Source organism: Poromitra crassiceps (assembly GCF_964638095.1).
Source record: "Poromitra crassiceps genome assembly, chromosome: 10".
In the NCBI taxonomy this organism is placed as follows: Eukaryota; Metazoa; Chordata; class Actinopteri; order Beryciformes; family Melamphaidae; genus Poromitra; species Poromitra crassiceps.
Genome location: NC_139631.1, coordinates 42,874,814 through 42,888,587, shown reverse-complemented (window position 1 = coordinate 42,888,587; position 13,774 = coordinate 42,874,814). Strand labels below are relative to the sequence as shown.

At 45.7% G+C, this 13,774-nt stretch overlaps 1 protein-coding gene across 2 annotated transcripts in view; it reads left to right on the top strand.

Moving 5' to 3' along the window:
- LOC310784133 (spindlin-1-like) overlaps nucleotides 1–13,774 on the top strand; it is a 52,181-nt gene that overhangs the window by 26,145 nt on the left and 12,262 nt on the right. For both annotated transcript variants that reach the window (XM_083645121.1, XM_083645120.1), the window contains exon 5: nucleotides 10,098–10,253. In XM_083645121.1, the coding sequence (XP_083501247.1) occupies nucleotides 10,098–10,253 (156 nt within the window). The remainder of the gene's footprint in view (nucleotides 1–10,097; nucleotides 10,254–13,774) is intronic.

The following is a 13,774-nucleotide window of genomic DNA, read 5'->3' as shown; positions in this document are numbered from 1 at the left end:
TGAACAGTATCTTCATCCTCGTGCTGGTCTGCTCTGACATGGCTACTGGCGCAGCCACAGAGGCTCTTGAGAGGAGAGGCTCTGATTCCAAGCAGGTGCAAACAATGCTGAAAATGAGGCTTAAACTGCAGCGAAAGGAGAGCTTGGGGGCTGCCAGAAAGCGACTGTCTGCCGTAAAACCAAAACACAGTCGGTAGTTTTAATCTACATGACTGTTTTGGGACTCGCCACGTGCCGGACAGCCTTCCGAGCGTCACTCGCCAAAACGTAAAATCTAGTCACATTTGGTGCTTGTCGACTGTTAATTTTGGGCCCTGATCACAAGCCAACCAGGATTTGTAAACAAAAGTCACATGACGCACAAGAAGCTGGTTTATTGTATGGATCATTCCATCAGAAAGCAGAATTTAAATTCAGTCGTCTGCTGGAACAAATCTCATCACTTTCAATCTGAGTCATTCACACAAACACAAGATCTCAAGTCAACACTTTAGAAACCTTTTCAAGTCATCAAAGTACAAGTCAGAGTCAAGTCCCAGAACAGACACGTTGCTGGAGTTTAGCGGCACATTTGTAAACAGCCTCTCACTCAGAGCCAATCAGGAGTCTGCTATTTCACGTACCGCCAGGTTGGTCCCGCCTACATTAGTTAACCATTTACTGGCTGCTTTTGAGACCGGCTTTTTGACGAGAATTGATCAATTTTATTGGGTGAAGAAAATATGATGCATCTCGCGACCGTGACCACTGACCAGTCGACACCGTGACCACTGACCCGTTGACTACTTTTGGGAATAGTCGATAGGCTTGCTGTGGTAGTAGGTGTTACATGGTGGTGAGATAGGCTTGCTGTGGTAGTAGGTGTTACATGGTGGTGAGATAGGCTTGCTGTGGTAGTAGGTGTTACATGGTGGTGAGATAGGCTTGCTGTGGTAGTAGGTGTTACATGGTGGTGAGATAGGCTTGCTGTGGTAGTAGGTGTTACATGGTGGTGAGATAGGCTTGCTGTGGTAGTAGGTGTTACATGGTGGTGAGATAGGCTTGCTGTGGTAGTAGGTGTTACATGGTGGTGAGATAGGCTTGCTGTGGTAGTAGGTGTTACATGGTGGTGAGATAGGCTTGCTGTGGTAGTAGGTGTTACATGGTGGTGAGATAGGCTTGCTGTGGTAGTAGGTGTTACATGGTGGTGAGATAGGCTTGCTGTGGTAGTAGGTGTTACATGGTGGTGAGATAGGCTTGCTGTGGTAGTAGGTGTTACATGGTGGTGAGATAGGCTTGCTGTGGTAGTAGGTGTTACATGGTGGTGAGATAGGCTTGCTGTGGTAGTAGGTGTTACATGGTGGTGAGATAGGCTTGCTGTGGTAGTAGGTGTTACATGGTGGTGAGATAGGCTTGCTGTGGTAGTAGGTGTTACATGGTGGTGAGATAGGCTTGCTGTGGTAGTAGGTGTTACATGGTGGTGAGATAGGCTTGCTGTGGTAGTAGGTGTTACATGGTGGTGAGATAGGCTTGCTGTGGTAGTAGGTGTTACATGGTGGTGAGATAGGCTTGCTGTGGTAGTAGGTGTTACATGGTGGTGAGATAGGCTTGCTGTGGTAGTAGGTGTTACATGGTGGTGAGATAGGCTTGCTGTGGTAGTAGGTGTTACATGGTGGTGAGATAGGCTTGCTGTGGTAGTAGGTGTTACATGGTGGTGAGATAGGCTTGCTGTGGTAGTAGGTGTTACATGGTGGTGAGATAGGCTTGCTGTGGTAGTAGGTGTTACATGGTGGTGAGATAGGCTTGCTGTGGTAGTAGGTGTTACATGGTGGTGAGATAGGCTTGCTGTGGTAGTAGGTGTTACATGGTGGTGAGATAGGCTTGCTGTGGTAGTAGGTGTTACATGGTGGTGAGATAGGCTTGCTGTGGTAGTAGGTGTTACATGGTGGTGAGATAGGCTTGCTGTGGTAGTAGGTGTTACATGGTGGTGAGATAGGCTTGCTGTGGTAGTAGGTGTTACATGGTGGTGAGATAGGCTTGCTGTGGTAGTAGGTGTTACATGGTGGTGAGATAGGCTTGCTGTGGTAGTAGGTGTTACATGGTGGTGAGATAGGCTTGCTGTGGTAGTAGGTGTTACATGGTGGTGAGATAGGCTTGCTGTGGTAGTAGGTGTTACATGGTGGTGAGATAGGCTTGCTGTGGTAGTAGGTGTTACATGGTGGTGAGATAGGCTTGCTGTGGTAGTAGGTGTTACATGGTGGTGAGATAGGCTTGCTGTGGTAGTAGGTGTTACATGGTGGTGAGATAGGCTTGCTGTGGTAGTAGGTGTTACATGGTGGTGAGATAGGCTTGCTGTGGTAGTAGGTGTTACATGGTGGTGAGATAGGCTTGCTGTGGTAGTAGGTGTTACATGGTGGTGAGATAGGCTTGCTGTGGTAGTAGGTGTTACATGGTGGTGAGATAGGCTTGCTGTGGTAGTAGGTGTTACATGGTGGTGAGATAGGCTTGCTGTGGTAGTAGGTGTTACATGGTGGTGAGATAGGCTTGCTGTGGTAGTAGGTGTTACATGGTGGTGAGATAGGCTTGCTGTGGTAGTAGGTGTTACATGGTGGTGAGATAGGCTTGCTGTGGTAGTAGGTGTTACATGGTGGTGGTGAGATAGGCTTGCTGTGGTAGTAGGTGTTACATGGTGGTGAGATAGGCTTGCTGTGGTAGTAGGTGTTACATGGTGGTGAGATAGGCTTGCTGTGGTAGTAGGTGTTACATGGTGGTGAGATAGGCTTGCTGTGGTAGTAGGTGTTACATGGTGGTGAGATAGGCTTGCTGTGGTAGTAGGTGTTACATGGTGGTGAGATAGGCTTGCTGTGGTAGTAGGTGTTACATGGTGGTGAGATAGGCTTGCTGTGGTAGTAGGTGTTACATGGTGGTGAGATAGGCTTGCTGTGGTAGTAGGTGTTACATGGTGGTGAGATAGGCTTGCTGTGGTAGTAGGTGTTACATGGTGGTGAGATAGGCTTGCTGTGGTAGTAGGTGTTACATGGTGGTGAGATAGGCTTGCTGTGGTAGTAGGTGTTACATGGTGGTGAGATAGGCTTGCTGTGGTAGTAGGTGTTACATGGTGGTGAGATAGGCTTGCTGTGGTAGTAGGTGTTACATGGTGGTGAGATAGGCTTGCTGTGGTAGTAGGTGTTACATGGTGGTGAGATAGGCTTGCTGTGGTAGTAGGTGTTACATGGTGGTGAGATAGGCTTGCTGTGGTAGTAGGTGTTACATGGTGGTGAGATAGGCTTGCTGTGGTAGTAGGTGTTACATGGTGGTGAGATAGGCTTGCTGTGGTAGTAGGTGTTACATGGTGGTGAGATAGGCTTGCTGTGGTAGTAGGTGTTACATGGTGGTGGTGAGATAGGCTTGCTGTGGTAGTAGGTGTTACATGGTGGTGAGATAGGCTTGCTGTGGTAGTAGGTGTTACATGGTGGTGAGATAGGCTTGCTGTGGTAGTAGGTGTTACATGGTGGTGAGATAGGCTTGCTGTGGTAGTAGGTGTTACATGGTGGTGAGATAGGCTTGCTGTGGTAGTAGGTGTTACATGGTGGTGAGATAGGCTTGCTGTGGTAGTAGGTGTTACATGGTGGTGGTGAGATAGGCTTGCTGTGGTAGTAGGTGTTACATGGTGGTGAGATAGGCTTGCTGTGGTAGTAGGTGTTACATGGTGGTGAGATAGGCTTGCTGTGGTAGTAGGTGTTACATGGTGGTGAGATAGGCTTGCTGTGGTAGTAGGTGTTACATGGTGGTGAGATAGGCTTGCTGTGGTAGTAGGTGTTACATGGTGGTGAGATAGGCTTGCTGTGGTAGTAGGTGTTACATGGTGGTGAGATAGGCTTGCTGTGGTAGTAGGTGTTACATGGTGGTGAGATAGGCTTGCTGTGGTAGTAGGTGTTACATGGTGGTGAGATAGGCTTGCTGTGGTAGTAGGTGTTACATGGTGGTGAGATAGGCTTGCTGTGGTAGTAGGTGTTACATGGTGGTGAGATAGGCTTGCTGTGGTAGTAGGTGTTACATGGTGGTGAGATAGGCTTGCTGTGGTAGTAGGTGTTACATGGTGGTGAGATAGGCTTGCTGTGGTAGTAGGTGTTACATGGTGGTGAGATAGGCTTGCTGTGGTAGTAGGTGTTACATGGTGGTGAGATAGGCTTGCTGTGGTAGTAGGTGTTACATGGTGGTGAGATAGGCTTGCTGTGGTAGTAGGTGTTACATGGTGGTGAGATAGGCTTGCTGTGGTAGTAGGTGTTACATGGTGGTGAGATAGGCTTGCTGTGGTAGTAGGTGTTACATGGTGGTGAGATAGGCTTGCTGTGGTAGTAGGTGTTACATGGTGGTGAGATAGGCTTGCTGTGGTAGTAGGTGTTACATGGTGGTGAGATAGGCTTGCTGTGGTAGTAGGTGTTACATGGTGGTGAGATAGGCTTGCTGTGGTAGTAGGTGTTACATGGTGGTGAGATAGGCTTGCTGTGGTAGTAGGTGTTACATGGTGGTGAGATAGGCTTGCTGTGGTAGTAGAGCTGCAACTATCGATTCTTTTAGTAATCGAGTATTCTACCGAATAATCCATCGATTAATCGAGTAATCGGATAAGAACCCTTTTTTGTGTTTTCAAAGGCTTATCGTAAATATACACCAAAAAATAAGATAAATCTCTTCAAATAAACAACTACATTAGTTTCTTTCTTAGAAAAAACAACATTTTGATTTTTAAATTGCATAGAACTGGCAGTGGCACCATTCATCTTTTCAACCTGACGTTTGAGTTCTTCCAGTGTACAGCAACCGTTAAATAATATGAATGAATGGCTTACTAGCTAGTTTACATCCTTCATTTACCTTACAGCTGCATGACACACACACTCTTTCTCTCTCACACATACTCACTCTCTCTTTCTCTCTCACACACCAACAGGCTAGTGTGATCACACACACACACACACACAAAACGCTGTTAAATTAGCCGCTAACGTTAATGTTAGGTTGAGCTTTGTATTTCTCACAGAAAACGGTCCAAACTTCTCAGAGAGAGCGGTCGGTATTCACTAAAGCCTTCATATCTCAGGCTCTGTAGTACATAGAAACATAAAAATAAAAAGCATTTGAGAGCTTAACCCTTTGGCTTTTCGTATTATATTTGCTCTAATGTTCATTAAAAAAAATCTTAAAAATCTTTAACCCCAAAAAATAAAAAGATTCTAATGCATTTTAAGACATGTTAATAAAGATTACGGCAAATGTAACCCTTCCAAATAAAAAGCCACGGGTTTAAGCTGTCAAATGCTTTTTATTTCATGTTGATAGCTACTATACAGGCTGAGGAAATACGTTCTGAACCCTTGACAATTACTGCAGCAACGTTATAGCGTTAGCGTTAACGTTAACGATCTCTGTTTTGCAGTCGTTGTGAAGACAGTGAAAAGCCCCGTTATCTAACAACCACAACGGCAGTGAAACAACTTATCCAGCTAACGCTAGCTAATTAAATAACGTTACCTGATGTTGTAGAAGTTGATGCCTCTCTCAACGTTACAGCTGAGGAGGTGCTGCTAACGTTAGGTGCCTGCTTCATTCACCCTCAGCCTATCTAATACGTTACAGTCTTCAGCATTTAGCTACTGTAAATATATCTTGTGTTTGACCATGCTTCCTCAAGTTTGAGGTGTTTCCCTGGCCAGCTTTGCAATTCACATCACAAATGTTGCAACCAGTGTTGTCTGAGTCTATCTTGGGAAAGTGTAGCCACATTTTTGGCTGCTCCCGTTTGTTGACGTTTCAGGTAGAGTGACGGAATGACGTAACGCGCTCTCACGTGTTGCCTTAAGGTTCCGTCGGAATTTCTATTTTACCCACTCTCTTCTATTACTCAGATGCGTGTCGAGGCGAATCATTTTGGCCTCGATCAATTTAATTATTCGAGTTATTCGAGGTACTCGAGGAATCGTGACAGCTCTATGTGGTAGTAGGTGTTACATGGTGGTGAGATAGGCTTGCTGTGGTAGTAGGTGTTACATGGTGGTGAGATAGGCTTGCTGTGGTAGTAGGTGTTACATGGTGGTGAGATAGGCTTGCTGTGGTAGTAGGTGTTACATGGTGGTGGTGAGATAGGCTTGCTGTGGTAGTAGGTGTTACATGGTGGTGAGATAGGCTTGCTGTGGTAGTAGGTGTTACATGGTGGTGAGATAGGCTTGCTGTGGTAGTAGGTGTTACATGGTGGTGAGATAGGCTTGCTGTGGTAGTAGGTGTTACATGGTGGTGAGATAGGCTTGCTGTGGTAGTAGGTGTTACATGGTGGTGAGATAGGCTTGCTGTGGTAGTAGGTGTTACATGGTGGTGGTGAGATAGGCTTGCTGTGGTAGTAGGTGTTACATGGTGGTGAGATAGGCTTGCTGTGGTAGTAGGTGTTACATGGTGGTGAGATAGGCTTGCTGTGGTAGTAGGTGTTACATGGTGGTGAGATAGGCTTGCTGTGGTAGTAGGTGTTACATGGTGGTGAGATAGGCTTGCTGTGGTAGTAGGTGTTACATGGTGGTGAGATAGGCTTGCTGTGGTAGTAGGTGTTACATGGTGGTGAGATAGGCTTGCTGTGGTAGTAGGTGTTACATGGTGGTGAGATAGGCTTGCTGTGGTAGTAGGTGTTACATGGTGGTGAGATAGGCTTGCTGTGGTAGTAGGTGTTACATGGTGGTGAGATAGGCTTGCTGTGGTAGTAGGTGTTACATGGTGGTGAGATAGGCTTGCTGTGGTAGTAGGTGTTACATGGTGGTGAGATAGGCTTGCTGTGGTAGTAGGTGTTACATGGTGGTGAGATAGGCTTGCTGTGGTAGTAGGTGTTACATGGTGGTGAGATAGGCTTGCTGTGGTAGTAGGTGTTACATGGTGGTGAGATAGGCTTGCTGTGGTAGTAGGTGTTACATGGTGGTGAGATAGGCTTGCTGTGGTAGTAGGTGTTACATGGTGGTGAGATAGGCTTGCTGTGGTAGTAGGTGTTACATGGTGGTGAGATAGGCTTGCTGTGGTAGTAGGTGTTACATGGTGGTGAGATAGGCTTGCTGTGGTAGTAGGTGTTACATGGTGGTGAGATAGGCTTGCTGTGGTAGTAGGTGTTACATGGTGGTGAGATAGGCTTGCTGTGGTAGTAGGTGTTACATGGTGGTGAGATAGGCTTGCTGTGGTAGTAGGTGTTACATGGTGGTGAGATAGGCTTGCTGTGGTAGTAGGTGTTACATGGTGGTGAGATAGGCTTGCTGTGGTAGTAGGTGTTACATGGTGGTGAGATAGGCTTGCTGTGGTAGTAGGTGTTACATGGTGGTGAGATAGGCTTGCTGTGGTAGTAGGTGTTACATGGTGGTGAGATAGGCTTGCTGTGGTAGTAGGTGTTACATGGTGGTGAGATAGGCTTGCTGTGGTAGTAGGTGTTACATGGTGGTGAGATAGGCTTGCTGTGGTAGTAGGTGTTACATGGTGGTGAGATAGGCTTGCTGTGGTAGTAGGTGTTACCGGTGTTACACGGTGGTGAGGCATACACCGATTACATAACATGCCCACCGGTAACACCTCAACTCCACCCGCTCGTGACAGTTCCAGCATGCGCTCAGCTACGCTGGTGTTTATTACAAGCGCTCCCTCGTATCCTGGCTGTCTGAGTTCATCAGATCTCTGGTTAGACAGACCAGCAAGTAACGTTAGTTGTACATGTTGTGAACACAATCCCCCTCATACACACTTAGGTAAGACCCTTATCTAAGCCTGTGTGTATTCTCTTGCCACCGCCATCTCTGGAAATGTGGTTTTAACAGAGCTAATTCTCCGCTAGCATTGATTCTAATAGCATTAGCTAAACCTCCGCTAACATCGATGATAAATAGTTAGCATTGATGACTTAGCTGTGATAGAAGCACATGCTACTCAGCTATCGTCATTGCCTGGCTTACTGCTGCTTGCCTGGTAATGTTAATCCCATGGCCAGAAGAAATCCCCAGATTTGTCGCTAACGACGTGAGTTTCTTTTCTCCAGGCGCAGAGTCTCTCCCCAGCGTATAACGTTATGTGAGGCTGAGCTGACGGTGGTCTAAATCGACCATCCCGTGGCGGGACGGCATATTGGCGCAGTCAGCTTCGGTCAGTTGGCGCAGCAGGCAGTCTGCAATTCATATTGACTTTCAAATTATAGTCCCACGGTATATTAAAAAAATAAAGTGAATTTATTGCTGAATAAATAAGCGGAGTAATTTATTGCAAAACATTACAGGGATGCAAACTCACAGGCTCACAAAAGCAAATGCTGATTGATTTGAATGGATGTATATTTGGCGTTATTTAGTGCTCTTATATATATTACTGTCAACACCAATATAGGTTTTGTTGTATGGTAATATGCCATAAAGGGTTGTATTGAAATAATTTGTAAAAACATTCTTCCCCCCCCCATTTTCTCTGGCCCTGCAGGGGTCCTCGTTGTACTATTGTAGGGCAACCACTGGTAACCTTTTCTCTGAGAAGTTTTTAAATTAGCTACTGTAGTGACTTTGTACTTTTACTGAGTTTCTTTCCACCAGCTGTTTTACTTCTGCTCTGGTAGAAATGTCATCACCGTAACAGTGGATGAGTCACATATCATAATTGTCAGAAGTCATTTTGGACGTTTGGAGCTCAGCAAACTGAAGTGAAACCAGGCTGTCTCCCTGACATCCACACAGATGTTGAGGTTTCACTCTTTGATCTGACTGTTTCTGTGTCAACTGCTGAACTGAATTCACACACACACACACACACACACACACACACACACACACACACACACACACACACACACACACACACACACACACACACAGCAGTGTGGGCTTCAATTCACTCAATTCAAACTGCAAACAGAAACTTTGACAAAAAATAGAAGCTTTGGAGATGACTTCTTAAATTAGTTTCTGTTAAGGAATGAAGCTGAAAACGGTCTAGAACAGAGACGGCTTTTGTTTAGTCGGGGAGTCGATGCGAGAGAGGCTCTCATTCAGAGTGAGATGCAGCCGGCTCTTCAAAGAATCCAAAAACAGCTTTGTTTAGCAGCGCCTCATGTTTAGTACATGTGATGACATTGATGTGGTTTCTCCATCACTCCTCCCTGTAGGCAAGTCAAGCCAGTGTTTAGTACATGTGATGACATTGATGTGGTTTCTCCATCACTCCTCCCTGTAGGCAAGTCGAGCCAGTGTTTAGTACATGTGATGACATTGATGTGGTTTCTTTATCACTCCTCCCTGTAGGCAAGTCAAGCCAGTGTTTAGTACATGTGATGACATTGATGTGGTTTCTCCATCACTCCTCCCTGAAGGCAAGTCAAGCCAGTGTTTAGTACATGTGATGACATTGATGTGGTTTCTTTATCACTCCTCCCTGTAGGCAAGTTGAGCCAGTGTTTAGTACATGTGATGACATTGATGTGGTTTCTTTATCACTCCTCCCTGTAGGCAAGTCAAGCCAGTGTTTAGTACATGTGATGACATTGATGTGGTTTCTTTATCACTCCTCCCTGTAGGCAAGTCAAGCCAGTGTTTAGTACATGTGATGACATTGATGTGGTTTCTCCATCACTCCTCCCTGTAGGCAAGTCAAGCCAGTGTTTAGTACATGTGATGACATTGATGTGGTTTCTCCATCACTCCTCCCTGAAGGCAAGTCGAGCCAGTGTTTAGTACATGTGATGACATTGATGTGGTTTCTCCATCCCTCCTCCCTGTAAGCAAGTCGAGCCAGTGTTTAGTACATGTGATGACATTGATGTGGTTTCTCCATCCCTCCTCCCTGAAGGCAAGTCGAGCCAGTGTTTAGTACATGTGATGACATTGATGTGGTTTCTTTATCACTCCTCCCTGTAAGCAAGTCAAGCCAGTGTTTAGTACATGTGATGACATTGATGTGGTTTCTCCATCACTCCTCCCTGTAGGCAAGTCGAGCCAGTGTTTAGTACATGTGATGACATTGATGTGGTTTCTTTATCACTCCTCCCTGTAAGCAAGTCAAGCCAGTGTTTAGTACATGTGATGACATTGATGTGGTTTCTCCATCACTCCTCCCTGTAGGCAAGTCGAGCCAGTGGAAGGGCACGGTGTTGGACCAGGTGCCTGTGAACCCCTCTCTGTACCTGATCAAATACGACGGCTTCGACTGCATCTACGGCCTGGAGCTGTACAGCGACCAGCGCGTGGTGGGGCTGGAGGTCCTGCCCGACCGAGTGGGTGAGCCACACGCCACTTCTGCTGTTAGGCTCCGGACCCGGTGAAGCTCCGCCTCCGGCCCGGTGTGGCTCCACCTCCGGCCCAAACAACAGTCCTTATAGAGAGCCGCAGGAATTAGTCCAGAAAAGATAGATGCTAACACTTCCAGGTTCTTCACTGTTTCTGCCTATGGGATTTTTTAATGGGTTTTTGGCGCGATGCTTCAAATAAGGTCTCTGGGCAACGCAAGCTTATTCAAACGCGAACCAGTGTTCAGCAGGATAAGCTTCACACATGAGGACCACTTTTATGAGTTTTGAAGGTTTTACGTGCCGTTAAAAGGGCGGCTAGCTAGCAAACGGCTAAATGAGACTACACTGTTGAGTCGACAGGGATATTATACGTCAATAACGTCATCGCTTCAAAGGACGAACACGGAAATTCTCTTTCCCTCACCTGGTTCAGCCCGGGGTTATCAGTGAACAGCAGCGCACACAATGTTACTACAGGTTGAATTTGGCTCTGGTGACGTGACGGGGAAGCCTATGCGACACTGTGTGTAGTTCTGGAATAGCTTAACATGAGCTTTTTACTTCTAGGGCTCGCATTTACGCTTCAAAACTCATGAAAGTGGTCCTCATGTGTGAAGATTATCTCGCTGAACACAGGTTCGCATTTGAATTAGCTTGCGTTGCCCACAGACCTTATTTGAAGCATCGCGGCAAAAACCCATTCAAAAACCCATAGGCAGAAACAGTGAAGAACCCGGAAGTCCGGGACTTCCGCGTTCTGACTACAAAAATACGTCATCCCTGCGGTGCTCTATTAGAAATCATCAGATGAGGATACTGGCTGAGCCAAAGGCCGCTGTGTGATGTAGCATGATGTAGCATGTTATGTAGCATGTAATGTGATGTAGCATGTTATGTAGCATGTAATGTGATGTAGCATGTTATGTAGCATGTAATGTGATGTAGCATGTTATGTAGCATGTAATGTGATGTAGCATGGTTAAAAGCCATCCTGATAACATGACCTCACATCCCGTTTCGCTCTACGTATCAGTCTGGACTTCCTGCCGTCCACAGTGATTTCAGTGGGCGGAGGTACTTGCCTTGACAGACAACTCTTTCAGCCAATCGGCGTAGCCAAATACAATCCATTCCAAATCCACTCAGAAGAACGACAAAAACGTCTTTTCCACCGAGAAACTCAGCTTGCGCTTGCCCTTGTTCTTGTTATGCCTCCGCCGGCGATAGCCAGGCCGGAGGCATTATGGATTCGGGTCGTTCGTACGTACGTCGGTAGGTCCAATGTTCATTAACGTGATATCTGAGGAATGCCTTGACGGAATTTCATCAAATTTGCCTCAAACATCGACTTAGACTCAAGGATGATCTGATTAGATTTTGGTGGTCAAAGGTCAAGGTCACTGTGGGCTCTCGAACGCCATTTTCAAGCTTGTTAACGAAATATCTCAGGAATGCCTTGATGGAATTTCATCAAATTTGCCTCAAACATCGCCTTGGACTCAAGCATGAACTGATTAGATTTTGGTGGTCAAAGGTCAAGGTCACTGTGACCTCACTGCACTTATGGCTGTGTTTACTCTACTAATGCTAACGTTACCAGTCATTGTTTCGGGAGACGCCATTACATTTTGCCCTGATTGGCCCGTTACGTCGGTATTTCAGGAAATCACTGTGAGCGGCTGGAAGTCCAGACTGATCTTAGGAGTGAGAATGTGAGGTCACATGATTTTCCCATAATCCCCCAGAAACGGCATGTCTGGTCTGTTTTTCTGCCCCGGTAGAGCGGTTTTCCATGGTTAGTTTACCTACAGTGCTAAGCTAGAGTTTAACCCAGGCAGCAGTTTTTCTGTCACAAGCAGCACGGCTGTCTGCGCGGCCGTAGCTCACACCACTTCACATCCGTTTTGTTTTGCTAGCTAGCTAACTGTAGCAACTTGCTTGTTATTCCTCTGACAGTAAGCAAGCGAGAAGCAGTGCCAGGCTCTGCCCATAGCCAAATCCGTCTGGTTTGAATAGCTGTACTAGGGCTGTGAATCTTCACTGGCCTCACGATTCGATTCGATTACGATTCAGAGGGCTACGATTCGATTCGAGTATGATTATCGATGCATCTCGATGCATCTTAAATCGATGCATCACTTTTTTCCGCAATACATGATTTATTTTTTCTCACTTTCTTTTTTCTCACTGTGTGGCTACTTTTAAACTAAAAGTGCATTTAGAATTGCATTGTATTATGATCCATAATTAAAATAAACAACTGCATGTACTCCCATTATATTTTATTTGATTATATATATATATATATATATATATATATATATATATATATTTTTTTTTTGTGAATCGATGCAGAATCGTGCACGTCCGCATCGCGATGCATCTTATAATCAATTATTTTTGACACCCCTAAGCTGTACCAGATTAGTCTGTGATTATATGTCAGAAGTTTAAATACGCTAAGTTGACTGTGCCTTTAAATAGCTTGGAAAATTCCAGAAAATGACGTCACGGCTTCAGAGGCTTCTGATAGGCTAGACTCGGCTCTCAGTCTTAATCCGTGTCACTACTGTAAGACTGAGAATATTACTATTTAAATCTTTTAATAACGTTAGGTGGTGCTGTTGGAAGCCTTGCATCGGAGAACCAATCATGAGTGTTGTGGGCGGGCCTGCTTTCTGGGGGCAGTGACGCTCATGCAGAACCGGTGCTGTCGCGTTTGCGGAGAAACATATTAATCACTTAGAAACAAACATAACCTGTTAATAGGACGTGTTTCATCCGGCCCCCGGCGGCTAGAGGTCTTTCCCCCAGCGATAAGCCCGACTCCCGAGGCTAACGTTACAGAGCCTGCTGATGACTTCACAGTAGGAAGCGGACCACTTCCGGGTAGGAAAAATGATTGGAAAATACACAACAGGTATAAACTCTCTTTGCAGCACATCGGTGTCTTGCTCTATATTGGAACTATGAAACATTGCATTGCCGCTACCAAATAAAATTCTAATAATAAATGTAGGCATGTCTGCTGCCGGCCGTTCTCGCCGGGCTCAATGAACCAGATTTGGAACAGTAAATTCCCAGACGTTTGGTGGTTAGGTGGCGCTGTTGGCGCCGCTCATCAAACGTCTGGAAACCGAGACTACTCATAGGCTAATTGACATAATTTGAATCGATTAGAGGTTTACCTGTGGAAGGGCCAATCAGCAATCGGAAGCTTCTAAAGCCATGACATCATATTCTGGAATTTTCCAAGCTGTTTAAAGGCACAGTCACCTTAGTAGTGTATGTAAACGTCTGACCCACTGGAATGGTGATAATATAGTGAATTATTTACAGAGTGAATTACAGATGATAAATAATATTTTTTTTAATTACTTGTGGGCCATGCAGGACTTGCCAAATTAAAAAAATATTTTGGTGGCGTTTGCCCCCACTGTCTAAAAGATGGGGGGGGGGGGGGGGGGTCACAGTTTTTGGGGCATTTCTGCCCTTGCCCCTGGCTAATTT